The following is a 27,375-nucleotide window of genomic DNA, read 5'->3' as shown; positions in this document are numbered from 1 at the left end:
AACCACTTTTCTTAGGGACTACCCCTAAGACGAAAAACCATCAAAGTGGATTTAATACCCTCAGAAACAAAGATACTATTATACGAGAACAGAATATTCTAAATTTTCATGTTCTAAGCCAACTATCTTCACTATTTTAAGCAATTGCAGTTTTGCGCCAGACATGACTAAGTTGTCCCCTGAACTTGGGCAGCTCACCAGAAATATCCCAAACGCGCACAGTCTGGTCCAGGCTGGCTGATACAACCAGGTCTTCTGAAGGGTGGAACTGAGCACACATTACATAATGGTTGTGCCCTGTTAACACACTGCAAGAAGAAAAAAGAAAGACAATACCAAATTAGAGGCAGGAATCAACAGACTCCCATGTGTTAAATACCATTATCCATATTCAATAGATGCAGATTCAATTATACTTTTCTGGAGGCAAAGGCAAGTCATCCTAACAATTCTGAGTTAATAATAATAATCAAGGTCAGTTGTTTTAACAATAGCTCTCTTCTTGACTCTAATGCTTTAGTATTTAAATATTACAAATTTCAGGAGAACTCAGATTGCACAGCTCTCCTCTCAGATTAAAGATACTAAAATATCAAAATAAATGGAATCTTAGTAATTCATACTGGAAACTATCTGTTAGATTTTAGTGGGGTAGTCCTTTTAAAGGGCATCATTATAAATGATCCTTACATCTTCATGGAAAGCTCTAGACCCAAACACAAAGCAGGACAGAGGTCTAGACCTTGACTCAGGTTTCACGGGAACAGAACTAAAAACCAGCTAAAAGTTTTGTTCTAAAAGCCTAGCTATATGACCTCCTTTCCTTGGTAAGAAATTATCATAAAATCCAGACTTGTACATTACTAATAAAATTGCCTCTATTTTTATCACTTTGTATGTAAAAGCATCTTATAAATACAGTCAGTAATTAATCAGCAGACATAGCCCATTAGGGAAGAGAGATGACTGTTCCGAAGAAAAGCTGATTATGAAGAAACTAAGAAGAATGAAGACTCTTTGAGCCCTCTGTCTCCGGCTTTACCAGACACAGGTTCTAGACTGCCAGTTCCATACTCGGATGGTCTGATCATCTGAGGCACTCAGAATCCAAGGATATTCCTGAAAGATATTCCAGACAAAGGGTTTGAATATTAAACAAATGTGTTCTTTCAGGCTCCTGTAACCATTTCTCTCTTTGAAGGGAGCATTCCATTGACTAAAGTCTCAGCTATATTAACAGAGGGACTGCTGCTTCTCATTTATCAAGCTAGTTGTCTTCTCCTTCCCACCATTCTACCGGCTTTTCCCAACATTGGCACTTTCACCTATAAGATTTAAGATTGGAAGCCAGGCAAAGGCATAATAGATTCTCAGAGTATAATATTATACTACTATAGACTTACATTTACTTTTATATGTGTGTGTATGTATATTTACATTTACGTATAGTTAACCTTGTAAATTAAGAGCCTGTGAAAAGATCTTCTCTCTTTAACTCTAGGAGTGGAATATTGTTGTATAGTCTGACTTCTCCCTGTCAGACCATTTAGTCTCAGAAAATTCCCAAGTCTCAGTAACCAAAGCAGAAAGTAACATGTAAAAACAATCTAGCCCTTTTAGAGTCTATAAGCTTGTTGAGAAAAGCACTTTTTATTCACAGTTCTATCTCCAGTATTTAGCACAGAACTTAGTAAGCACAAGGCACACACATACTTATTGAACTGAAAAAATAAAAGAAAATAGTTTTTCATAACTTTCCAGCTGGATGGCAACTTGCCTAGGCAAGAGTCTTCAGCAAGTCCTTTATGGTACTGACAAATAGTCTGATCGAACAAATTACCTTGAGTGGTTATCATTCTTAAATGTTTCAGCTGTAATTTTTGCAGTTATTCTACCTTATCATACCCTAAAATTTTTTAAATTTTAAAAAAGGAAGTAAAGTATATTTAGCCAAGAAATTCTAGTTTATTTCATTATATTCTTGCTAGCTTAATTCAAGAGATTTAGTTTACTGAGAGTCAAAGAATAGTACAAGTTAATTCTAATAGCATAGAATTATAGAGAGATCCAGTCAGGTTGGGAGTGGATTAAGAGGTTGGGAGTTTCTAATCTATAACTCAGTATCTGTCTACTATGATATCTGACATATCAAAGAAGGTAGTAAGCCTGGCTAAGGAAACAGCCTCTACTAGACCCTAAAATCCTAGGATAGAAGTACATGATTATTAATGTTTTAAAATATTTATTAGCTCATCAAAATGACATCTTACCTTGGCCTTCCTCCAGACACACCCACTTAATAATACCCTACATGGGATTAGCCTGTAAACTTCTGTTTGCTAGCTCAAAAAACCTGAAATAAAATCTCCACTTTTCCCTACAGAGAATCAATGCCTTCCTTACAGAGCCCATGGAATCTAATTAAATTAAACTCAATATAACCCTGAGTCCCTCCTTCTGTAGAAGGAAGCAAAGAAGAAAGGTCAACACCACACTGATCCTGGAAGAGCCACTCTAATAACATAGTTCTGTTATGAAAGCATGGGTTCTTCAGGAGGAAGTACAAGATTTCTTCTGGGAAACTGAAGAATACTCTAAAACTAGAGCCACCATGGCTACTTACATGATGAAAAAATGTGGTGCGGATGTAGTCTAAGTGCCCAAGCAATGTGAAGAGACAGCGCCGAAGCTTGTAATTCCAAACCTGCAAAGAGAGAAATCCAACTAAGGAATAGGACATAAGGCTCTTGAACCTCTAAAAGGCTCAGTTTTCTCAATAAACAAGTTTGGATTTACATTTTAGCACTTCTAAATAGGTAAGAACCTTGATAGTGAGTCTTATTTACAGTTGGAGGGAAAAAGACCAAGAATGAAAATACAGGTCAGCTAAACAACATGTGGGGAGGGAAAAAAGGCAAGGCTAGGGAAAAACTGAAGATAAAATTATGGAAAGGTTTTTCTTTTCTTTGGGGAGAAACCATTTCTATTTAATAACATGAGACAAGATGCTTATCCTGCGCTTAACTTGAAACTCTTCTTTCTGCATAATTGTGTTCTTAGCTTGAATATGGGACCCCTTAGTGCTTTACCTTAGTTCAAGATAAAAAAACTAGGACAAATAACTATGACTCCAAAGGAAACAATAACATAACATATGGCACCATCTTCTCTTAGACTAACTTGGTGGCAAACAATGCCCATACACTCATGGTCTGTACTCACCTATCAGGCAAACAGACTTGAACTTATCACTATGGGAAATACTACACTGCTCAGTTAGGCTGAGCTAACCAGAAAAACATCATATTCAGATATGAAGTTGAGCCAACTACTGAAGCACCAGGCATCAATGGACACAACTGAAGAAGACCATATATGTAAGATAGCTCACACTCCCCATCCAGAAAACCTCTCAAAAAGTGAGAAAATAAGGGGCTGGCCTGGTGGCACTTAACCTGGTGGTTAAGTTCACGTGCTCCACTTTGGCGGCCTGGGGTTCATGGGTTCGGATCCCAGGTGTGGACCTATGCACCGCTCAACAAGCAACGCTGTGGCAGCATTCCATATACAAAACTAGAGGAAGAAGGGCACAGATGTTAGCTCAGGGCTAATCTTTCTCAGCAAAAGAGGAAGATTGGCAATGGATGTTAACTCAAGGTCGATCTTCCTCACAAAAAAAAAAAAAAAAGTGAGAAAATAAGAGATCATACACCTTTTTTGTTCTTTTTTAACATTTAATACCTGTTTAGAATCTATCCAGGATAGCTTGTTACTATTCTTTTTTTTACTTAAAAAATTTTAAATTTTCTTTTGTAGGGATCCAAATTGGAAAGGAAGAAGTGAAACTGTCACTATTTGCAGATGACATGATTTTATATATAGAAAACCCTAAAGAATCCACCAGAAAACTTTTAGAAGTAATAAACGAATACGGTAAAGTTGCAGGATACAAAATCAACATACAAAAATCAGTTGCATTTCTATACACTAACAACGAAGTACCAGAAAGAGAAATTAAGAATACAACCCCATTTACAACTGCAACAAAAAGAATAAAATACCTAGGAATAAACTTAACCAAAGAGGTGAAAGATCTGTACACCGAAAACTATAAAACATGGCTGAAAGAAATTGAAGAAGACACAAAGAAATGGAAAGACATTCCATGCTCTTGGATTGGAAGAATTAACATAGTTAAGATGTCCATACTTCCTAAAGCCATCTATAGATTCAATGCAATCCCTATCAAAGTTCCAACATTTTTCACAGAAATAGAACAAAGAATCCTAAAATTTATATGGAACAACAAAAGACCCCAAATAGCTAAAGGAATCCTGAGAAAAAAGAACAAAGCTGGAGGTATCACACGCCCTGATTTCAAAATATACTACAAAGCTATAGTAACCAAAACAGTATGGTACTGGCACAAAAACAGATACACAGATCAATGGAATAGAATCGAAAGCCCAGAAATAAACCCACACACCTATGGACAGCTAATCTTTGACAAAGGAGCCAAGAACATACAATGGAGAAAAGAAAGTCTCTTCAACAAATGGTGTTGGGAAAACTGGATAGCCACGTGCAAAAAAATGAAAAGTAGACCCTTACCTTACACCATACACAAAAATTAACTCAAAATGGGTTAAAAGAGTTGAATGTAAGACCTGAAACTATGAAACTTCTAGAAGAAAACATAGGCAGCACACTCTTCGACATCAGTCTTAGCAACATATTTTCAAGCACCATGTCTGACCGGGCAAGAGAAACAATAGAAAAAATAAACAAATAGGACTACATCAAACTAAAAAGCTTCTGCACAGCAAAGGAAACCATCAAGATGAAAAGACAACCTAACAATTGGGAGAAGATATTTGCAAACCATACATCTGATAAGGGGTTAATCTCCAAAATATATAAAGAACTCATGCATCTCAACAACAAAAAAACTAACAACCCAATTAAAAAATGGGCAAAATACCTGAACAGACATTTCTCCAAAGAAGATATACAGATGGCCAACAGACACATGAAAGGATGTTCAAAATCATTAACTATTAGGGAAACGCAATCAAAACTACGATGAGATATCACCTCACGCCCATCAGAACGGCTATAATTAAGACAGGAAACAACAAGTGTTGGAGAGGATGTGGAGAGAAGGGAACTCTCATACACTGCTGGTGGGAGTGCAAACTGGTGCAGTCACTATGGAAAACAGTATGGAGATTCCTCAAAAAATCAAGGATAGAACTACCATATGATCCAGCTATTCCACTGCTGGGTATTTATCCAAAGAACTTGAAAACACCAATGCATAAGGATACATGCACCCCTGTGTTCATTGCATCGTTATTCACAATAGCCAAGACTTGGAAGCAACCTAAGTGCCCATCAAGGGACGAATGGATAAAGAAGATGTGGTATATATACACAATGGAATACTACTCAGCCATAAGAAACGATGAAATCCAGCCATTTGTGACAACATGGATGGACATTGAGGGTATTATGCAAAGTGAAATAAGTCAGAGGGAGAAGGTCAAATACCGTATGATTTCCCTCATTAAGTAGTAGATAATAACAACAATAAACAAACACATAGAGACAGAGATTGGATTGGTGGTTACCAGAGGGGAAGGGAGGAGGGAGGAGGGCGAAAGGGATAACTCGGCACATGTGTGTGGTGATGGGTTGTAATTGGTATTTGAGTGGTGAACATGATGTAATCTATGCAGAAATAGAAGTATAATGATGTACACCTGAAATTTATACAATGTTATAAACCAATGTTACTGCAATAAAAATTAAAATAAAAAAAATTTTCTTTTGTAAATTACAAAAAGTACTACCATTTCCTGTAAGAAACTCAAACCATCCTAAAGTATGATTGTCCAAATAAGAATGTAAGCTCCCTAAAGGCAGGGTCCTTGTCCATCATGCTTAACACTATACTCTAGCACCTAATATAGTGGCTAATGCTTAGCAGGTGCTCAATAGGTATGTACAGAAATGAGAAAAGGTAAATAACAAGAAAAGTGAAAGTATTCCAATACCCCCTCTTTCATCTGTCAAATCATCTATAAATAAATATACACATACACAGTGGAGTTTGAGTTTCATATGATTAAATCACAAATATAATTCTATAACTAACATTTTTTCCCCTTATACAGTTCAGTGTTTTAAACTTTCATATTTCTAGCTTCAAATGGTCTTGACTCCTTTATGGTCCTCTATCAAACTCCAAAACTGTGAATCCTTAAAGATCTATAGGGTTTTTAGACTCTGGCCATTTGTGGCTTCCTGTCTTTGTAAATCAGGATTACACTAAAGCTACATTTATCTGGATATAGCAAACAATATGATGGTCCATAAACATGACTTTTCTAGATAATCCAGGTTTCATTAGAGAAATATAAATTAGAACCACAGCAAGATCACACTACAAACCCACCAGCTAGCTAAGACAATTAGCATTTCCTCCCAACCCCTGACCCCAGACAACCACTAATCTACTTTCTGTCTCTACTGATTTGCTTATCAGGATATTTCATATAAACAGAAGATAATTCCCTTTTTAAAATATTAATGATTTTAGAAAAAAAACTTTTAAAAAAAATGTCACTCAGTCTTTCCTCTCTCATACAGATTATAAGGAACTCAAGTTAACCATTCCTGATACTCAATGGTCATCAGTATAAATAACACTTTACTAGAAATATTACAATGAAGTGACATTCTTAGGAGCTTTGAGGTCTATCAGGTGGTTTAAGCTTCCACTAAGTGCCCCCAGGATGCAGTGCCTAAAATCTAGAAAACAGAAAGAACTGTCCTTCCTACAACTCTAATGCCTCTTTTCTCTGCAGGCAGCTGTCACTTTTCATGCCTGTCACCTAAGTTCTGCTGTATAATCTATAACTTTCTGAAGTAGCTTCTGAAAAAGACTTTACCTTTTTTATGAAATAAATTTCACTGGTTTGGTTAGATACATACACTTGAAAACGACTTGTGGAAGTAAATAGAGAATTTTGATTTTCTTTATAGGTTCAAAACCTCTGGCTCCTCTCGTCTTCATCACAGTCAATCTTCTTCAAAGAATTGCCTATATTCTGTCTCTGCTTCCTCACTTCACATTAAGGTGCTAGGATCACTAATGTCGTCCTAATTAAGCAATCCAAAGGTTACTTGGTCTTTATCTTATTCTGACCACTTTCTCCTTCCCAAAATTCTCTCCTTCCTTGGTGTCCAACAGCCTTCTGCTTCTTCCTCTTGGTTCATCTCCAAACTCTCAAATCATTCTTTCCTATACTAACTCTACTTCCTTGATCTCTTAAACGAGGGTTTGTCTTCTCATTCAACATAATCCTTGAGTGATATCTTCTACTACTTCTGCTTTGGCTCCCTCCTTCGTTTATGACAACTTCCAAATACATCTCTAGTGCAGACATATCTCCACTAGACTGTCCCTTAGGTACCTCAAACTCATCAGAGCCAAGATGGTATTCATTACCCATCTGCTATGGACCGATTGTGTCCTCCCCAAAATTCATGTTGAAATCCTAATGCCCGATACGATGGTATTAGGAGACGGGGCCTTTGAGAGGTGCATCGATCGTGAAGGGTGTGGGATTAGTGTCCTTATAAAACAGACTCCACAGAGATCCCTCACTCCTTCTACCATGTGAGTACACAGCTAGAAGCCAGCAGTCTGCAACCCAGAAGAGTGCATTCACCAGAACCTAACCATGCTGGCACCCTGCTCTTGGACTTCCAGCCTCTAGAACTGTGAGAAATAAATTTCTGTTGTTTATAAGCAACCCAGTCTATGGTATTTGTTAGACTAACTAAGACAGACTAAGATACCATCCTGCTCCACTCCAGAAAACTGGACCTCCTCTTGTATTTCCTTTCCTAGTTAATAGCACCCCTTCTACCCAGTGACCTAAGCTAAAAGCCTGAGATAAATAAATAAAAATCGTCTCATTTATTTCCCCTTACCATCCCTCCAAAATCCATCCAACAAACTTTCTGATTCATTTTCTTAAGCTCTCACATCCAACTCTTTCTCTCCATTTTGAATGCTACTGCCTAAGTTCAGGCTCTGTTCATCTCAGATGGACTTATACAAGAGTCTCCAGATAATATCTCTGCCTCCAGTCTTGCCCAATTCATCCAATCTTTTCTCTATACTATCACCCAAGTAATCTTTTAAAAAAATATGTGACTCTGATATCACTCCTCTATTTAAGCTCCTTTAATGGCTTCTTGTTATCTGTACGATAGCATCCAAAATTTTGAGCACTGTAAACAGGTACTCCATGACCTGGCCCTTCTCATCTTCTGCCACTTCTCTCAACTTTTCTCCAGATTTCATCCACACAAAACTAATTATAGTTTCTCAACTATATGTATCCAGGTATGTTATGCCTTTTGTCTTTGTATCTGGATTGTCCTTCCCTATTTCACTTTGGTTATCTCTCTATTATATCACTCACCAAACTGTACATGCTATTATTTGGGTATATATTTATCTCCTCCATTAGAAGAAAAGCTCCTTGAGAACAGGGACCATTTCTTATTTCTTTTTGAATTCCCAAAAAATAAAACAGTGTCTGGTACATGTAAGTATTCAATAAATGTTTGCAGGATAAGTGCTCTGGATAACATAGTCAAAAGCCTGAGCTCTATATGAATGACATATCCTGTTTTTTAGTCCCTTCCACAATTCCCAAACCCCATATTCCTCTGTCCTTTACTCCCAGTCATGACAGACCATCTGTACCTTAATCTTATAGTCATCTCCTCCAGAGACAAACAGTGGCTGCTGCTTATGGAAGTCAATGCCTCGTACTGGACCTGGGAAAGAAGGCAGGCAATATATGTTAAAGACAGCTATACTTCCTAATCTCTAAAATGATTCTTATTCAATTTTCAGTTCTATCCCTTTCACATTCTTTAATCCTAAAGAATGTCTAACCTATTTCAGAACCTATTATATCTCTTTTAACTTTTTCCTAGAAACTGTTATCTTACCATCATGTTCATCAAACTTGTCGATGAGGGTACACATCCGATAGTCCCATAACTGGATAACCCCATTGTGTAAACTGGTCAAGATCCAGGGTCTTTTGGGGTGAAAACTGAGCCCTGAAAAAAAAAAAAAAAGAGAGCAAATGATCCAATAAGCTAAGTAAGCCCCATAATTTCACTTCCTGTCAATTCTGACATGAAAAAGAAAAAGCTAGGTTAATCCTAGGTTCATACATTCATTCTTTGGATGCCAGACATTATGAATTTTGTTATTAGGTGCTGGATTTTTTTTTTTTTTTAAAGATTTTATTTATTTATTTTTTCCCCCCAAAGCCCCAGTAGATAGTTGTGTGTCATAGCTGCACATCCTTCTAGTTGCTGTATGTGGGACGCGGCCTCAGCATGGCCGGAGAAGCAGCGCGTCGGTGCGAGCCCGGGATCCGAACCCGGGTCGCCAGCAGTGGAGCGCGCTCACTTAACCACCAAGCCACGGGGCCGGCCCTAGGTGCTAGATTTTTGTTATATTCCTTTAAATATTGTTGGGCTTTGTTTTAAGATGCAGTTAAGTTACCCGGAATCAGCTGATCCTTCTGAGGCTTCCTTTTAAGTTTTGTTAGGGTGGGGCCCCAGCAGCCTTTAGACTAGGTCTAATTTGGCACCACTATTAAGGCAACACCCATCTGAGGTCTCCATGTGATGCCCTGTAGTATTAGGAGGTCTTTCCATTCTGGCTGCTAGGAACACAAGCTATTCCCAGCTCTATGTGAGCGCCAGAGATTGTTCTACCTTCTCCTCTCCAGTGGTTCTTTCCCAGGCTTTGGGACTTTTCCTCACAAGCATGTGCAGATTAGTACTCAGACAAAGCCCTGACAGGATCCCCTGCAGAACTCCAGGGTTCTCTGTGCAGCTCCCTCTTCTCTGGTATTTTGCGCAGCAAACTCTAGCTGTCTTGTCTTCCCTGAACTTTAAATTCTGTCTCCTCAGTGAGACCACTGGGCTCTTCCCACCTCCCTATATTGCAGCCTGGAAACTCTCTCCAGGTAGTAAGCTAAACAATCATAGGACTCATCTTGTTTAATTCCCTTCTCTCAAGAATCACTCTCCTTCACTGCCTGTCATCCAACGTCTGAAAACCTTCATTTCCCACATTCTGCTCAGTTGTGCACTTGTTTAAGCTGGTGAGATAAATCTGGTCTCTGTTACTCCGTTACGATTGGAAACGGAAGTCCACAGAAGTCACTATTGCTAACATTTTGGAGTGTATCCTTTCAGATTTTTAATGCAGACCATATCACTTTACTAAAATGGAGATAATATTATAATGTTCTGCAAACTTCTTTTCTCACTTAACTATATATCATGGATCTCATTACACTTAAGTACATATAAACATAACCTCATTCTTTTTAAAAACTGCAAGGTACAAATGAATCATATTTTTAAATTATTCTACTGATGGGCTTTTACGTTTTTTCCCCTAACTTTTGTCTATCAGAATACTGGGCCTAATGAAGACACTTCTACGCATATTCTAGCCTATTTGCATTATTATTGCTTTAGGCTAAAGACCTGGAAGTGGGATTGCTCAGGAATAGCATATGTGCATTTAACATTTCGGTAGATACTATCTGACTGCAAAAAGACTATCAATTACACAGTCTCACCAAGTTTCTGAAGGTACCCATTTTGCACACCTTGGCCAATGTGAGAGGTTATCACTTATCTGTTGTTTTGTTTGTTTTACTAACTTAAGACTGAAAAAAAGGTATTCTCACTTTTTTTTTTTGCATTTCTTTCATTACTAGTAAAGTGGAGAACATTTTCATTTACTTTCATTGAATATTTACATTCTTCTAAATTGTCTACTGTTCCATTAGGTTGTTTTTTTTCTTTATGATTTATAGAAATACTCATTAATGGATATTAACTCTCAAATATTCTGACATCTTTTTTTTCCCCACTTTCTTTCTCTACTACCCAACAAGAAGTTAGGAGCAGAAGAGAAAACTCAAGGATTATGAAGACCCATTTCAACCATCCAGGAATTCTTAAGGATACTCTTCATGATCAAGATTCTCATGACATTTAAAAACTGCTCAGAATCTCTTCTCACATTAATAATGACCTCCAGTTTTTGAGCTACTGAGTCTACGCCAGGCACTGTAATAAGCACTTTTCATATACCTTCTCGTTTTAATTCTCTCTATAAGAGAATGTTAATTATTCACATTTTACAGATGAGAAAATAGAGATTTAGAAATGTTAAGCAATTTGTCCAAGGTCACACAGCTTGTTAGTAGATGTTTCAGGATTCCAAAGCAAGCCTATCTGACTCCAAACACCAAGTTTCTAACCACTTTGCTATGCTACATCTCATTAAATGTTCAAGATATATATATATATTTTTGCTGTTGTTTTCTTTTTTTAAGTCTCAGGAGACCTTACTTCTCCGCCTTTCCCACCCTACCATTCTAGGAGACTACCACAGTGATTTCAGTTATTTGCCCTCCACCCCCATCCATTGATACTCAAGCTCTAGAGTTGCCATGTTTAGGAAATAAAAATAAAGATTCCCAGTTAAATTTGAATTTCAGATAAACAACGAACAATACTAAAAAAATTACTTGTTGATTACCTGAAATTCAAATGTAACTAGACTTCCTGTATTTTACCTGGCAACCTTATCAAGCTCAGACTTTACTGGGGTTACAGGCCTCAATGTCCTGTTTCCAGGTAGGAAATAAAGCCCAGTGGTGGCACTGGATGTTGATATGGTGCAGCCAAGGGCTCCTTAAGAGAAGTAGCCAGTGCTCGTCTCCGAAAAAGCTGCTGACTTAGACGCGAATTGTAGAGGTCGATCCTCAATCCCCAGGGCCACTCCTTACAACACGGTCGTCAAAAAGCCAACACACAGGGCCTTGAGAGCAGAAGAATAAATGACGGGAGCACAGGCCCTAGGAGAGGAGGGAAGGGGAAAGAATAGGAAGCGGGCTAAGGGCCCTCCTGCCATGCGGGAACCACTACAGATAAATCAAATCCCAAGGACACAACAAAGAAGAGAGGACTGGAGAACCGCCTGCCAGGCCTAGCCTCCCTCCCTCCCTCCCACTTTCCCTCCCTCCCACTTTCCTCGGGGTTCGTACGGTGGGCCCAATTTGGCCGGCACGTCAACCCTCTCTCTCTTCCCCCGTGAGAGCGCCGCCCCTGACACCGAGCCTCCATACTCCCCCTTTTCTTCTCACTACCTTTGACCCGCGCGCTCTTGGTCTCGAATTTGGTTAGCATCCTTCAGGCCTCGGGCTCCGAGGTGCTAATCAGAGCCCCACCGCTCCCTGCCGCTCTTTGGTTGCCTCCACGTCAGCGCCCCTCAGCAGCGGCTCCCGGAAGCTCCACGGATACCAACTTCCGGTCCGAGGAACTCCGGGCCACAGAGACGGCGCCAGTGTTGGCCTAGAGAGGCCGCTGCTGGACAAGAGGGGAACCGAGGCTTCCGCTCAGCCGAGAGGCAAGATGGCCACGGCGGGGGGTGGCTCTGTGGCTGACCCGCGAAGTCGAGGTTTTCTTCGCCTTCTGTCTTTCTGCGTCCTACTGGCAGGTGAGGCCTTCCCCGCCCATGAGCTCCAGTCTGTAAGGAGAACCCTCCGGATCGGCCCAGCCGCAAGCACCGCTGTCTTTCTTCTGGTTTCCGCTGCCCCTCTGTCCCCCCACCCTCTAAATCCGTCTTCTCTTTCGTTCCCACGACAGAAGTTCCCCCTTTGCCTGGACCTGAAGGTCCTTTCTCCCCTGCGGCACGTCATGTCGCCCCATTTCCTCCTCCAGGCCTCTTCCTGGACTTCCAGCCCGACTCTCTCCCCCTTTATCCAGATGCCTCATTGTCCCCGTGGCCCCAGTCAGCCCACCTACAATCAAAACGGACATGTATCAGAGTTCAGCTTCACTTCTCAGCGCGTTTAGACTTTCTGAGATGAAAGCAGCCTGGTTGTGTGTGTGCAGTGTGACTCTTAAGAAAGTAGATTTTCGTTTCTTCCTTTGTTGATTCCACTGTAAACCCGCGTCTCTGTGCTTTGCCTCAGTTTGTCTCGTCAGGCAAGTGAGACAAAGATAGGATATGGGTACTCTTAACTGTTTAGACCATGAAAGAATGATTCAGGGAACTTTAGGCATTTACAATGTGCATAAGTATTTGCTTACACACATTTATTTTCTGATATATGGCTTTCTAGTTGGTCAAGCCCTAAAATATAAACATGCCTGTTTATAACCCTGACCTACCTTCCCCCAAACTTACATTGTTTTTAAAGATCTCCAAAGGAGAAACTATAGCTGCCCCACACTGTGGGCACACATGGATGACCTACTGATGTTAGATTAACTGACAGGTGTGTGGTGTAAGGTTTCTCCCAGTTCTCTTCAGACTCCTGGAAAAACGTCTCAGAAAGATTTTTTTATTTTAATCTATGTTCGTAGACTGGCACCCTTTTATTAACTAATTAGTAATATACATACAGGATAGAAAAGCAGAAGTGTGGTCACCCGTGCAACCAAAAGCTGGTACATCTGTGGTTAAATTGCCTTTCCTTTGACAAACCAAATTTTCTGTCTTTTAGCTTCATTGTCAATTGCTCTATGTGGAATTTGTAGTAATCCTCTGAGGCAAACAGCTGAGTGCATTTATCTTTCCAATAATGTGCCCAAGAAGTGAGAAGAATGGACATTAGTCCCATTTTAGAAAGTATGATATACCCAAGCAGTCCAGCGAGCTAATGACATGATAGAGGCTGGTACCAATGTCTCGTGTTTTCTTCTAACACGTTTTATCTTCTGATCAGGTTTGTGTGGGGGAAACTCAGTGGAGAGGAAGATCTACATCCCCTTAAATAAAACAGCTCCCTGTGTTCGTCTGCTCAACGCCACTCATCAGATTGGCTGCCAGTGTGAGTTGAGGTTGGAATTTGTGTTTGTGACTGTTGATGTTTCAGTCGGCCCCAGATATAAAGATCCAAGTCCTGCTTGGGAGTCTGCACACACAAATTAGGCTATGTGGGTTGGAGGTAATAGAGAACCATTTGTCAAACCAGGCAAGATAATAAGAGCTAACATTTAGTGAATGCTGCATATTAAGTGTCTTACATGTGCATGTTATTTAACTCACAACAACCCCATGAAGTAGGTTCTATTATTATCTTCATCTTACAAATGATGAAACTGAGACTTGGAGAAGTTGAGTAACTTCCGAGATCATCCTGACAATAAGTAATGAAGCCAGGATGTGAGCCCCGGTGGTCCAAGTTTTAACCAGCCAGTAGGTTAAGTAGCAAACTATACTGTTTCCTAAGCAGAAAGAAGTCTCGTATTCTGTGGAGTCCAGTCATCATCCGTACTCTGAATGATCTTTTTGGAACCAAAATGGGCTTCTTTAAGGCAGTAAACTATTTGAAGGGAAGGCATTGAGAAAGCCAAATTGTTGCAAGAGGAATTAGTGAAATATTTAGATTTGTCTTTATGCTTTGTAAAGGTGTTCCAAAACAGGGTACCATGACAACATGGTTATAAAACTATAAAAGGGGAAAAAGTTGTGATCTGAAGGCTGAATCCTGGTTCCTCTGCTGCTTAACCCGCTCTCTTCAGATTTTGTTCTTCTGTGGCTAGTTCCTCTGTCAGAATGTAGTTTGCAGGTAAGCAGGAAACTTAGACTCAGCTCTTGGCTGCTTCAGCCTCAAATAGGTCACCTCTGAATTTCAGTTTACTCCTGTAAAAATGGTTAGAATATACCTGCACAAAGCTGAAAGTTGAACTGCCTTTAATAGATGTTGATTGATGATGCTGAGTAAGTAGTGTGGTCTCAGCAGTACTGTATGATTGTGTGAAACCTTCCAATTTCGTGGGAAAAAACTGAGGCACTGGGAAGTGAAGGACTCGCTCAAGGTGGCAGTTACTACTTTTCTACGCTTCCTTCCATGAGCTATACTCTATGTTAATTGCCCCGCGTCCCTGTTACAGGAACTACTGAGAGTAGGCTAACTGGTTCCAAATAAGATTTTTTGTTGGATTTAGTTCTTAAACTGGGTTTGTGAGGAGAAGGGAGCCATGTCCAGTGTGGGCTGAGATCAGACTATTGGTCTTGCTGGAATCCCACTCTCGTGCAAAAGGCTAGGACCCTATCCTCCTGGAGCTGGGCTCTAAGATATCCTCTTTGAGAATGAGTCATTCTGCTGCATGTTCTTAGAGCAGCAGCCCTGTGGGAAGCAAAGCAATAGCCTCTAGAGATAAAGCCAAGTGCCAGTACAGAGAAACAAGAGGGGAGGGGCTGGACTCTGGCCACTTCCTCATTAAGATCTTGTTTCCTTTTCAACCTACTTATTTCTAAGTCTTACTTCATCGTATTTGTCCATCCTGAGCAAGCTATACCCTCTTTAATTAGGGTTTCTAACATGATAAAATTAAGGAGAAAAAGACCCAGGTTTGATTTTCTGATTATAATGCTCTGTTTCTATTAGACCCCTTTAAAGTGCCCAAAGGGGGCTATATGTGGGTTTCTTTTCTTTTCTTTTCTTCCTTTCTTTCTTTCCTTTTTTAATCTGTCCGCACAGTATGAGATGAATAGGGGTGGAAAAGCTTCTCCTCATTGAAGCCCTAGAGAAAGTAAGCAAGTTACTTAAGACTACACAGTTACCAACTGGAATCCAGATTAGAATCCAGATTTTTTCAGTCCAGTGTCATAGCTTGTCTTCCTGTCCTCCTGGAAGCTGAAGTTATATATTTTTTATTTGCCAGACTAGCTTTTCCTTTTCCTGTGTTTTAAATGCTGTGGCAATGACTGTTGTCTTTTGTTTTACTTGGGACTGCCATTGGTAGCTAGATCTTTACTAAAGTTATTCCAGATTCTGATATTTCTCTATATTTTGTTATCATCACTATCAACATAAACTTATTAAGTATTTACTATATATAAGACATAGTTGAATGTTTAGGACCTACTTCCATGTCTAGATTTTACCAGAGCCCGTGGGAGAGAAATTCTACTTGGCTGGCAGTCTAAAAGTACTTACGCTTTTTGTCTCATGCAGGTTATAAGTTTTCGGTGCCTTGGTTTTAGAGCCATAATTCTCATGCCTGGCTGTGTATAATAAAGAACCACATGTAGCCTGTTTTGAAAATAACACTTACCTGGGCCTCACCTTAAGAGATTTTAATTTAATAAATCTGAGGTAAGGCCCAAGTATCTGTATTTTTTAAAACTCCAGAGTGATATTCTGATACACAGCCAGGGTTGAGAACTACTGCTCTAAAACAGTTTCTGAATAACACATCCAATTTTGAGTGGGGATAAGACTCATGGGGAGACCCTAGAATGTCTCTATATGGATCACTAGGGACTTGAGGGGTATTGCTACATAGAACTCAAGTCATTCTGGACTGGAGATCATCCATCCTCTAGTGCAGTGCTTCCCAATCTTTGTCATGTCATGAGACATAGAAAATGTTATTTGTATGGCATCTTGGCACATATAGAAATGGATGATATTTGTAGGGCGTCCTGGGGTAATAGATGAGTCGGCTCTTGGCTGGGGGTGACCAGCTTAGGGTCTTTGGAAACCTAAGTCCCCAGAAATGATGAGAATCAATATCAACACATCGGGCCGGCTCCGTGGCTTAGCGGTTAAGTGCGCGCGCTCTGATGCTGGCGGCCCGGGTTCGGATCCCGGGAGCGCCCCGAGGCACCACTTCTCCGCCCAACGCGAGGCCGAGTCCCACGTACAGCAACTAGAAGGATGTAAACCTATGACATACAACTATCTACTGGGGCTTTGGGGGGAAAAAAACTGAATAAATAAAATCTTTAAAAAAAAAAAAATATCAACACATCTCTCATCCATTCAAGGTCCATAAGTTGGGAAGCTCTGTCTAGAGACCTGAAAATTCTTGATTAACCTTACCTAAAAGTGGCCAAAAGCAAGTCAAGTCATTCCCAAATAAGGCAAAGGAATGGAGATCCAGGGAGGCTTCTGAGGCCAAGGGAATCTACACATATGTTTTCACAAAGGAAGATTCAGTGTGAAAATTCAGCTAGAGATCTAGAGGCTGCCACTTCCTGGAGAAAATATAGGTTTGAAAACTTTGGTGTCTGCTGTTTTGGAATCTTGTATATATGGCTAAATGAGGTTGAGGGAAGAGGGCAAGAAAATGAAGATTACAGAGCCTGTCTGACATTTACTGAACAAGACCTGATGAGTAGACTTCTTGGGCTCTTTTGTCCTCTGTTCCCTCCTGGTAGCCTTCAGATGGAGCCCGGGCGATTCAACTATTCCATTCAAGTCCAGACGTGGCTGCATTAACCCAGATGTCTCGTGACATGTTTGGGGGATAAATGATCTGCAGAATCAGTGAGGCAAGGTCAGAACTGTCAACTGTGGGAGCTTTAATTTGACGCATTCTGTCCTGGCAGCTTCCATTAGTGGGGACACAGGAGTTATCCACGTAGTAGAGAAGGAAGAGGACCTGCAGTGGGTGTTGACTGATGGCCCCAACCCCCCTTACGTGGTTCTGCTGGAGGGCACGCTCTTTACCAGGTAAGAACTGCATGTGCCTGCTGGGAAACTACATCCAGAGAGGGGAAGATTGAGTGACTAGTCCTTACACTTGTGAATGAAAACTTCTCTTGGCTGCCCTGGTCTGATCAGGGCACGGTTAGGGGTGATCCTCAGAAGGAAAGATGCGCCATCAAAAGGAATCATCTCAGTGACCTTATAAGTAGAGCTCTAGTGAGTAAGGACCCCAGGGAGGAAGGAGGGGTGCACAGTGTCACTCAGACATAGAGTAGATGAGATTAAGCCCTGAGCTCTGATTGGGTCCTAGTCTTCATTCAGAAGTTAGAGATTAAAAGGCAAAAAATGAGTCAATAGTTTTGATTCTCCTAATTCCCCATTTGTTTCCATCCTTGGGGGCAGGATATTGGGCTGTCTAATAACCTTCCTATCTTCCTTCTTGGCGTTCCCTCCCTATTCCAGAAGTGTGATGGAGAAGCTGAAGGGGAGAACCAGCCGAATTGCTGGTCTTGCAGTGTCCTTGGCCAAACCCAGACCCGCCTCAGGCTTCTCTCCTAGTGTACAGTGTCCCAATGATGGATTTGGTAAGACGCCCCCAAGGATCAGGGGAGCCTACTGTCACCCAAAGCTCATCGTTGCTTCAGTCTCATGTCTCTGGGTGGGGGGGTACATGTCTTTCTGTGTCTGTGTCTGTGTGTAGTGTGAGCAACTGACTCCTAAACAGAAGACGGTGTTTCTTTGTCTTTGCTGCTCGTCCCTTCCCTCTCCTGCTTCCCCTTCCACTTACCTTCCATTCTCCCTTTTTGTCACATGCTCAGATCCCTAATCAGCCAGGCTACGGCTCCCTGACACCAGTGTCTATTTTACTGCAGGTGGTGATAGGTTGGTGCTTGCTTCTTTGAGTCGTAGTCCCAACCCTATGATATTCTAGCCATCGTCCCTCACCTGATCCCTAAATGCTTGGTGTCCTAAAATCCTGTTCCTGTGTCCTCTCCTTCAGGTATTTATTCCAACTCCTATGGGCCAGAATTTGCTCACTGCCGTGAAATAAAGTGGAACTCCCTGGGCAATGGCTTGGCTTATGAAGATTTTAGTTTCCCCATCTTTCTTCTTGAAGATGAAAATGAAACCAATGTCATCAAGCAGGTAATGACTCTGCCAGCTCCTAGCAATTATACTTAGAAAGAGAATTATTTTTTAGGCTCTCCTCCTGTTTGGAGGGAGTCTCATTCTGCTCACCCTCTGAAAGCCAGTTGCTCCAAGAAGAGCCAAGACATTTATTTTCTCAAATTCCCGTCTCCCATTTCTCTGCTGCTTGCTTTAAAGGCTTTTAGACTGGAAGAAATGTAAGGGATATTTAATACAAAACAAGGTGTAGAGCCCTAGTTAAGTACCTCTAGTATTGGACTGGGAATTGAGAGATTCAGCTAAGTAATTTCTGAAGTTCTTTTTAGCTCTAATATTCTCTGGTTTTAGTCTAGCTTCTTCATTTTGACACACAGAGCATAAGAGAATTGTCCAAAGTTACACGGTGAGTTGGACAGTTGGACAGTTGTCCAAACTGTCTTGAATTTGATTTTTGATCTCCAGTTTGGTGCTCTTTGCATCAAATCACATTAGGAACAGTGGCTGAAGCTCCACATTGGGCCAGGCCATTTGGTGTTGGGTAATTTCATCTGCCCCAACTAAGTCATTGAGTCTGTGCCCTTGCACACCTCTTGATGAGTTTTTCTCGGTGATCTTATAGATCCTTTGGTTGTACCAGGACAACTCTAGCTCAGGGACAGATGTGGGAGCGGCTTAAGGATGAAGCTGGGCCCTTCTCTTTCTGGGAAGTGTGGGAGGGACTCCGCAGCTAGCTGCCTCAGTGAGGTCCATCTCCCCTTCTAGTGCTATCGTGATCACAACCTGAGTCAGAATGGATCAGCACCAGCCTTCCCGCTGTGTGCCATGCAGCTCTTCTCACACATGCATGCTGTCATCAGCACCGTCACCTGCATGCGGCGCAGCTCCATCCAGAGCACCTTCAGCATCAACCCAGGTAGGACAGATCTGAGGCATGCTGGGTATCCTGGGGTGGGGATAATGGGACTAGGCCAGGGGATGTTGGAGAGACCACTGTAGGGAAGGAGTGGGCACAGGCAGGGAGCATTGGGTGGGAAAAGTGGATATGGTTCTGAACAATTGAGGCAGAATTGTCCCTGAAGCAGACGGCAGCAGAGAAACTGGCATGGAGCGGTGGAGATAGAGAAAATGACTCACAGGGTCCATGGGGCACTGATCAGAGAAGGCTTCCATGCCTTCTTTATAGCTGCCTTCTCGCCTACTCCTGTTGATCTCTCACTGTTTGTGTCCTGCTCAGAAATCGTCTGTGACCCCCTGTCCGACTACAATGTATGGAGCGTGCTTAAGCCTATAAATACATCTGGGACGTTAGAGCCTGATGACAGGGTTGTGGTTGCTGCCAGTCGGGTGAGTGTTGGCCCCTGATCAGGGTGGGCAGGGCTCTCTTAGGCATCAGATTTCAGAGTTGCTATAATGGGGAGCCTCAATTGGAGAGGGATCTGAGCTGTGGGACTCCTGGGTTCTAGCTATTGCCCCAGGACATGAATACTCTCATGGCTGGAACCAGAGAAGGGAACTGGGGCTGGGTCCTAATTTCCATTTTCAAAGTGTACCTCCCTGCCTTTTTTGCCGTACCCAGCTGGACAGTCGTTCCTTTTTCTGGAATGTGGCCCCAGGGGCTGAAAGTGCTGTTGCCTCCTTCGTCACCCAGCTGGCTGCAGCTGAAGCTTTGCAGAAGGCACCCGATGTGACCACCCTGCCCCGCAATGTCATGTTTGTCTTCTTCCAAGGGGTGAGGGCTCTTTAGCTGGGGTGGAATGGCAGGGAAGGAGGTGGATAGTAAAGGTAGGAGTGGCTGTCACTTGGGGAGCGTCTTGGCAGTCAGCAGAGAGCTTCTAGATGTGTCTATGTGTGTTTCCCTTCGGATTTCCCCATTCTAGGAAGCCTTTGCACTCTGGCCTGAAATTGGTGTACTGCTAACCCCCTCTCTTCCCCACTGATCCCTCTATTTGAGGCATCCTTTTACTTTTATTCTCTGGCCCCCTTTACTGCCACCTCCACGGAGGAGCCCTGAGGCTCCTACCTCTTCCCATTGCCACCACAGCTTGGCCCTGGAAAATGGGAACAGCAGCCGTGGCTCAGTCGGCGGAGGTGGGGGAGAGGCAAGAAGCAGGCACATAACAGCTGATGTTCGCCTCGGGCCTTTACCGAGGCTGCTCTCCCCATTTCTGGACTCAAGAAGTCCTGTGACACATACATGTGAGGGATAGTCACAGCTGAGAGGCGGGGTAGGGAGGAGGGAAAGTCACGTGACTGTGTAAGCTGGCCAGCAGTTGAGATGACATGAGGCAGTAGCCTTCGTGCCTAGAGCTTTGATGATCTGGCCTCAGGGAACTGAGGCTGTTGTAATCCTTTGGAATCCTTGTTCCCTTTCCCACCCATCTGTACCCCTCAGGAGACTTTTGACTACATTGGCAGCTCAAGAATGGTCTATGATATGGAGAAGGGCAAGTTTCCTGTGCAGTTGGAGAACATTGACTCATTTGTGGAGCTGGGACAGGTGTGTAGCTTGTGTCCTCCACCCCTTCCTTCCTACTTAGAGCTTCCTCCCCTGTTGTTCCATTGTCCTCACTGCAGGTACCATCACCTCTTGCCTTGACTTCTCTCCCCATCCCACTTCTTTCTCCCAGGTATGGGCCAGAATGAGAGACTGATTATAAGTGTTAACTTCTTCATCCTCCCCCCAGGTGGCCTTAAGAAATTCACAAGCGCTTTGGATGCACACAGACCCCATGTCTCAGAAAAATGAGCCTGTACGGAAACAGGTAATCTGAGCATCTCTCCTCCTCACTTCTTGTTTTACCAGCTCAGAATATGGGAACCCCTGTCCCCGGCCCTATCCTCACCAGCACCCAGAGCCTGTGAGACAGGACCTTAGGTTGGGTGTTGGCTGAAGGATGAACACCACAGCTGTTACAGCTCCCCGGGAAGAACCATGAACTCAGCTCATATTATTGCCTCCCTGGGGTAGGTAACTGATCATTTGGTGCCTAGCGAACTATGGCTACCCAGTAAGGGCCAGGGTGTAACTAGCTCCTTTCTCTCCCTGCTGCCCCATGGATCCTGTTTTCTGGCCTGCCCTGCCCAGTTCCTGGCTGTGTCAGACTCCCTACCCAAATTTTCCTCCACTTTCCCCACTTGTTCAAGACCCTGCCTCCCCTTCAAGGTCCAGCTTTAGACCTCTTTTTTCCATGCAGGCCTCTCTTCCTGCCACTCCAGCTTCAGTGTCATCCCTGCTCTGGACTCCTGTAACACTTTCAGAATGGATTACCTGGGTGGCATTCAGCATAGTTTTGTATAATTATTTGCCCCTCCAATTCTGCACAACAAAGAATAAGTGAAGCATCTACTGAGGATAAGACAGAGTCCTGAGGACAGTGGGGTTTGCCTACAAATACAAAAAGACACAGGCCTCTTCTTTCTTTGTGCCCTAATTTCCTACTTTAAAAAGTATGGTAGGAGCTGCAGGAAATTCAGAGAGCCTTGATCCCAAAAGGATTGAGGAATTTAGATCTAGGAGGGCTTAGGGCAGCTCCCCAAGCAGTGGACTTGAAGTAGAGGGCATTTCAGGCCTAAAAGAGACCTCTTGCTTCCCATTCCCCAGCCTCCCGTCAGTTAATCCCCCTCCTCCCCCCAGGTGGAGGACCTCCTGGCCACACTGGAGAAGAGTGGTGCTGGCATTTCTACTGTAGTCCTCAAGAGGCTGAATCATTCCCAGCCTCTCCCACCATCTTCTCTGCAGCGATTTCTTCGAGCTCGAAACATCTCTGGCGTTGTTCTTGCTGACCACTTTACTGTCTTCCATAACCAGTAAGAGTCACCCAGCCTGCATCCTCTTCATTCTTGAAGAGAGTCTGTTCTGCAGTCTGGGGTGCATAGAGAGAAATGTCTTCTGTGTCAAGAAGGATCACCGCTCTCCCCTCTCCCCGCACCACCCTCTCCAAAACCTCGGGTCAATTTGTGTTCTTTGCTCAGTGGCCTATTCAGGTCTAACCTGGTCCCCTCATTTGACTTGATGTTCATCTTAGAAAACTGTCCTCACCCTTAGCACTTCCCTAGCACAATCATCCTCGCTTGTGGTCCCACCTTTCCCAGGCTCTCCAGGGGCCCGAGTTCCCTAGGGCTGCCAGCAGAGGGCATCATCTCAAACAAGAGTGAATGATGATGGGGTTTCTTTGGCTGGAGGACAGAGAACTGTCCCCGTCTGGGGCCTGCCCAAGGGTGCTACAGATGATACTTATAATCTGTGGAATGTAGCGTGTTGTCGCCATGTGGTAAGTGCATGTGGTTCAATGTGGGGGTAAAAGTGTCCCCTACAGCTGAGGGGGCTCCAGAGATAAGGGGTGAGGCCCTGTTAATCACCTCTTTCCAGGTCCTGGGCACCCCTAAATCACCCCTAATTGAACTCTGGGTTAACAGGGACTTTTTACTCAGGCTGGATTGCTAAGCCCCCAGCCTCCCTTCTCCTCTTCCAAATAAGTCTGTGAGTAAAAACGCTTTAGCTCTGGTTCTCTGACCCCAGCCAACTAGCACCTTCTCATTTATTTAGGGCAGTGACAGTTCTAGTACATAGGGTCAGCTCTCTTCTCCATATCTATTCTCCGCATCACTTTGGGGTGAGGGATGATTTGTCATTTGAACACCTTTAGACTGGATTGTGTGGTTGACTTGATTCTGTGTGGGGCAAGTTGACTTGATTCTGTGTGGGGCAGGCATTTATTGATGGTAAAGGCTGAGAGCTCTCTCCTCTTAGCCGCTCTTCTGAGACCCATCTCCTTGGGGCTCCCCAAGGAGCATCAGGATGGTTGGACCTGGTGTAGTATTGTATGTCTGAACAGACCTGCTAATCCCACTCTACTCCCAGCCGCCCTCAGTGGAAATGTTCACTGGAGAGTCATACAATTGCTCTGATAATGTGTGACAGACAAGATTCTCTGAAAGTCTTCTTAGCCATCCTATTATGTGTCCAGCCCAAACGATATACGATATAGAAGTGTCTCTTATATTTAAAGATCTCCCAGGAAGGAGGGATTCCTGCCTCTGATCTCATTTACCTCTTCTACCTTCTCTGTTAGAAAACTCTTTGTGTTTAACCAGCCACTCCCACTCTCATGCCTATCTCCCCATTCTCCATACCTTCTTCAATATGGGATCCTAATTTTCTCTCTTCCTTTCCCCCTGGATGATGAAAAATGAGGTACCAAGTTCCTGCATAAGGGACATTTTGAGGGAGGAGAGGGGCAGGGCACTGGCTGAGTGTAGCCACGGCTCATGCCGGCTTTTTCCGACAGCTATTACCAGAGCATTTATGACACTGCCGAGAACATTAATGTGAGCTACCCTGAATCGCAGAGCCCTGAAGAGGACCTGAACTTTGTGACAGACACTGCCAAGGTAGCACTGACCTGGGCTTGGTGGGAGCATGGGGAACACAGTGAAGATGGTTAGAGTGTTAGTGTTTGAGATTGGAAGAGGTGGGCCATTCAGCCCCCCTCCTCTCCTACCACAGGCCCTTGCAGATGTGGCCACGGTGCTGGGACGTGCACTGTACCAGCTTGCAGGAGGAACCAACTTCAGCGACGCCATTCAGGCTGATCCCCAAACAGTAAGAGCAAATGGGCCCTGGCTCCTTTCTGTCTGCTTACATATAGGCTGCCCCATCCTTTCTCTCCCTTGCCTTGGAATTCAGCATGTCTGTACGTGCCACTGAGGACACCTGATCCCCCAGAGAGCTCTCTGGTGGGCCTCATCTGCATCCTTGTGAGCCAGCCACCGTCTCCCCAACCTCAGAGTCTATCTGGCCAGTCTGGTTCCTACCCCACAACTGGATCTCCACTAATAACTCTTCCCTTTGCTCCAAATTAAGGTTCTCTCTTCTCACTATCCCAATGCTAGGTTACCCGCCTGCTCTATGGGTTCCTGGTTAGAGCCAACAACTCATGGTTCCAGTCTATCCTCAGGCAGGACTTAAGGTCCTACTTGGGTAAGTACCTGGTGTGGGAATGGGACCCTTAGCCAAATAAAGGGATAGAGAAAAAGTCATCATTTTGGTTTAATCCTTTTTTTTTTTTTTTTTACTTTTTCCTCTATTTTCTTTTCCCCCATTTTCCTTTCTTTCTACTGATATTTGTTGTGTACTTTTCTCTTAACCTTTTCTTCTCTGGCTCCTGCCAATCTTGGGCTCTTCCTGTCTTTGCCCATCTGCACCCCACCTGCCACCCCCCAAACCCTCCCTTCTTTTGTGGTCTCCAATCAGGTGATGGGCCTCTTCAGCATTACATCGCTGTCTCTAGCCCCACCAACACCACTTATGTTGTACAGTACGCCTTGGCAAATTTGACTGGCAAGGTGATCAACCTTACCCGAGAGCAGTGCCAGGATCCAAGTAAAGTCCCCAGTGAAAACAAGGACGTGAGTGGTAGTGGGTGTCGGAGGTGCCCTGAGGGCCCCTTTCCCTAGGAAAAGTTTGAGGGTCTCCTAGGTCCAACTGGACCCAAGGGATTGGGCTGGGGAGGTGGAGGGATGCAGCCCTTTGAACTTGAGTGTTGAAGAGGCAGTAGCCTGGGTGAAAACAGACTATCTATAGGGTAGAGGGAATGAGTGAGAGAGGTCACCTCAGCTCTGTGCGGTGGCCTGTCTTCCTGTGCAGCTGTATGAGTACGCGTGGGTTCAGGGCCCTTTGAATTCCAACGAGACGGACCGGCTTCCCCGGTGTGTGCGTTCCACGGCACGGCTGGCCAGGGCCTTGTCCCCTGCCTTCGAACTGAGGCAGTGGGGCTCTACTGAATACTCCACATGGACTGAGAGCCGCTGGAAAGACATCCGCGCCCGGATATTTCTGATAGCAAGCAAAGAGCTTGAGGTGAGACGGGCAGAGGGGAGATGGCAGATTTGTCTGACCTCTTTCTATTGCATCTTGTCTTGTACCCACTTCCATCTCGCATTTGCCCCAGATTCACCACAAAAACCTACTCCAAATCTGTCCCTTGTCAGCTAGCATGCCCCTTAGGAAGTTTGAGTATGTGTTCTTTCTGGAGATATGCTCCCAGGGAGACCTGAGAAATACTCCTTACCCCATGAACCCTCGGTAGCCCTTGCACAGCTCACTCCTATCCGGCATTCCCACCTGGCATAGCTGGGACGAGTCAGTCTAACATTTATTGAGCACCTGTCACAAGTAAGTCATTAATGTAATTGCCATGGGAGAATCAAAGTCATAGGTCTTAACTTCAAGATGTGTAAAATCTTGAAGTAATAAGTAAAATAAGTAATTAAGTAAAATAAGTAATACAAGGTGGAAGCAAGAACAGAAATACTTTACTTCTCTTCTCAAATGGGGAGACTGGGTCTCCAGACTAGGGTGATGTTGCCTATGGTTGTTCAGTACTTGGTGCTTGGAGCCAGCTCCAAAATTCCAGTGTCCTGGCTCCCAGCCCCAAACAATTATCCAAGACTGCAGTGAGTTCTGAGAACACCTTTCTCCTTTCCTGCCCTCCTCCTCCTGCAGTTTATCACCCTGATGGTGGGCTTCGGCATCCTTGTCTTGTCTCTCATCGTCACCTACTGCATCAATGCCAAAGCCGAGGTCCTTTTCATTGCTCCCCGGGAGCCAGGAACTGTGTCTTACTGAAGAGGACCCCAGCTTTTCCTGCCGGCTCTGCAGTTCACTTCCTAGATCATTTGTCCCACTGGGACATAAACCACTAGTTTGTCACTGGAACCTCCGTGGGCCTGGCTCAGACTGGGGTTAACATAAAGAAGTGGAACTGCCCAAAAGAGACAGAGATAACAGGTCACCGCCCTCCCCAGTTCCCCCTTCCTGTCTGCCCTTCCCCATTTTTTCTTCCTCACCCCTGCTGGATTCTGGGATGACAAATAGAGGCTTCTTGTTCCTGTTTGACTCCTAGCTACCCACCCTAGCTTACCCTTCTTCAGGATCCTCTGTACTCTTTCCCTCCCGCCCTATACCTCCCTCCACTCCCTACCCTGCACCCCCTGTCCGCAACCACCTTCCTGACCAGGGAGAAGGACATGAAGGGTTGAATGCCAGGAACAAACTACAAGGAAGCCCTGAAGAGGACAGGGACGATCTGTGGGCTGAGCCTACTGTCTCCCTCCCGCTGTCCTGTCTCCAGGCCCTTAGGTGGCACATCAGGGTGGGTGTGCTGCTGAGTGGGTATCCCACTTCTGGCCCACAGTGCTCCGTTGTAATTTTTATTAAGCTGTAAAATCTATTTTTGTTGTTTTCTTTTTTCCTTTTTGTGTGTGTGTAAATATATAAATAACGAGTTTCATTAAAATAAACTGTCCCACATGACCTGTACCATTCCCTGTTTTTCTTCTTGGGGCCCCTTGTTCGGTGACCCTGGGCTGAAAGTCATGAAATTGTTACCTCACGTGCTCTCTCTTTGGTCTCCAGAGGGCCCGAGGCGTAAGGCTCTGTCAAAAACAGTTGAAGTCCTGAAAGTAGGACTCCTTGTGGAGCCTGGGAACCCTGGTTTCCCTCTCATAATAAGGATGTTAACATAGATTCTTCCCACTTTGTATTCGACAGACATTTCTTTATTCACTCTGAGACACCGGCTATGTACAGAGATGAAGCCCTGACCCTTGAGTAGCTCACAGGTGGGATGAGCGGAGAAACAGATAGACTCACAACTAGGTGTGATCC

The 27,375-nt window shown here is 43.6% G+C and overlaps 2 protein-coding genes across 4 annotated transcripts in view; one reads left to right on the top strand and one right to left on the bottom strand.

The window, feature by feature from the left end:
* Nucleotides 1-12,454, bottom strand: part of COPA (coat protein complex I subunit alpha) — a 41,529-nt gene extending 29,075 nt beyond the window's left edge. The window contains exons 1-6 of one of the 2 annotated variants that reach the window (XM_004442795.3): nt 12,279-12,454; nt 9,037-9,150; nt 8,786-8,859; nt 2,624-2,704; nt 1,043-1,119; nt 199-308 (exon numbers count right to left, since the gene is read on the bottom strand). In XM_004442795.3, the coding sequence (XP_004442852.1) occupies nt 199-308; nt 1,043-1,119; nt 2,624-2,704; nt 8,786-8,859; nt 9,037-9,150; nt 12,279-12,318 (496 nt within the window). In that variant the 5' untranslated portion in view covers nt 12,319-12,454. The remainder of the gene's footprint in view (nt 1-198; nt 309-1,042; nt 1,120-2,623; nt 2,705-8,785; nt 8,860-9,036; nt 9,151-12,278) is intronic. The other variant, XM_087440785.1, reaches the window with a different exon arrangement.
* Nucleotides 12,455-12,483: 29 nt separating this feature from the next.
* Nucleotides 12,484-27,027, top strand: NCSTN (nicastrin). Of its 2 annotated transcripts, XM_004442796.3 has the most exons (17): nt 12,484-12,628; nt 13,863-13,967; nt 17,480-17,603; nt 18,042-18,163; nt 18,580-18,725; nt 19,470-19,620; nt 19,942-20,051; nt 20,284-20,436; nt 21,100-21,204; nt 21,392-21,469; nt 22,342-22,514; nt 23,996-24,098; nt 24,214-24,309; nt 24,600-24,687; nt 24,961-25,115; nt 25,354-25,566; nt 26,212-27,027. In XM_004442796.3, exons 1-17 carry the CDS (start codon nt 12,544-12,546, stop codon nt 26,332-26,334), a joined length of 2,130 nt encoding a protein of 709 aa, XP_004442853.1. In that variant the 5' UTR covers nt 12,484-12,543; the 3' UTR covers nt 26,335-27,027. The 2 variants fall into 2 exon arrangements, with proteins under 2 accessions (XP_004442853.1, XP_087296927.1); XM_087440801.1 differs by lacking the exon at nt 12,484-12,628 and having other exon boundaries at nt 13,863-13,977.
* The last annotated feature ends 348 nt before the right edge of the window (nt 27,028-27,375 follow it).

This window comes from Ceratotherium simum, chromosome 2 (genome assembly GCF_057802395.1).
Source record: "Ceratotherium simum simum isolate JZ-2026a chromosome 2, ASM5780239v1, whole genome shotgun sequence".
NCBI classification, from domain to species: Eukaryota; Metazoa; Chordata; class Mammalia; order Perissodactyla; family Rhinocerotidae; genus Ceratotherium; species Ceratotherium simum.
This window is presented reverse-complemented; position numbering and strand designations above follow the sequence as displayed.

Excerpts from the sequence above, each read along its gene's own strand:
- NCSTN (XM_004442796.3), top strand. The coding sequence starts at position 12,544 with ATGGCCACGGCGGGGGGTGGCTCTGTGGCTGACCCGCGAAGTCGAGGT. Across the intron at positions 18,164-18,579 it reads GTGTCCCAATGATGGATTTG|GTATTTATTCCAACTCCTAT; the intron begins GTAAGACGCCCC and ends CCTCTCCTTCAG. Across the intron at positions 20,437-21,099 it reads TGTTTGTCTTCTTCCAAGGG|GAGACTTTTGACTACATTGG; the intron begins GTGAGGGCTCTT and ends TGTACCCCTCAG.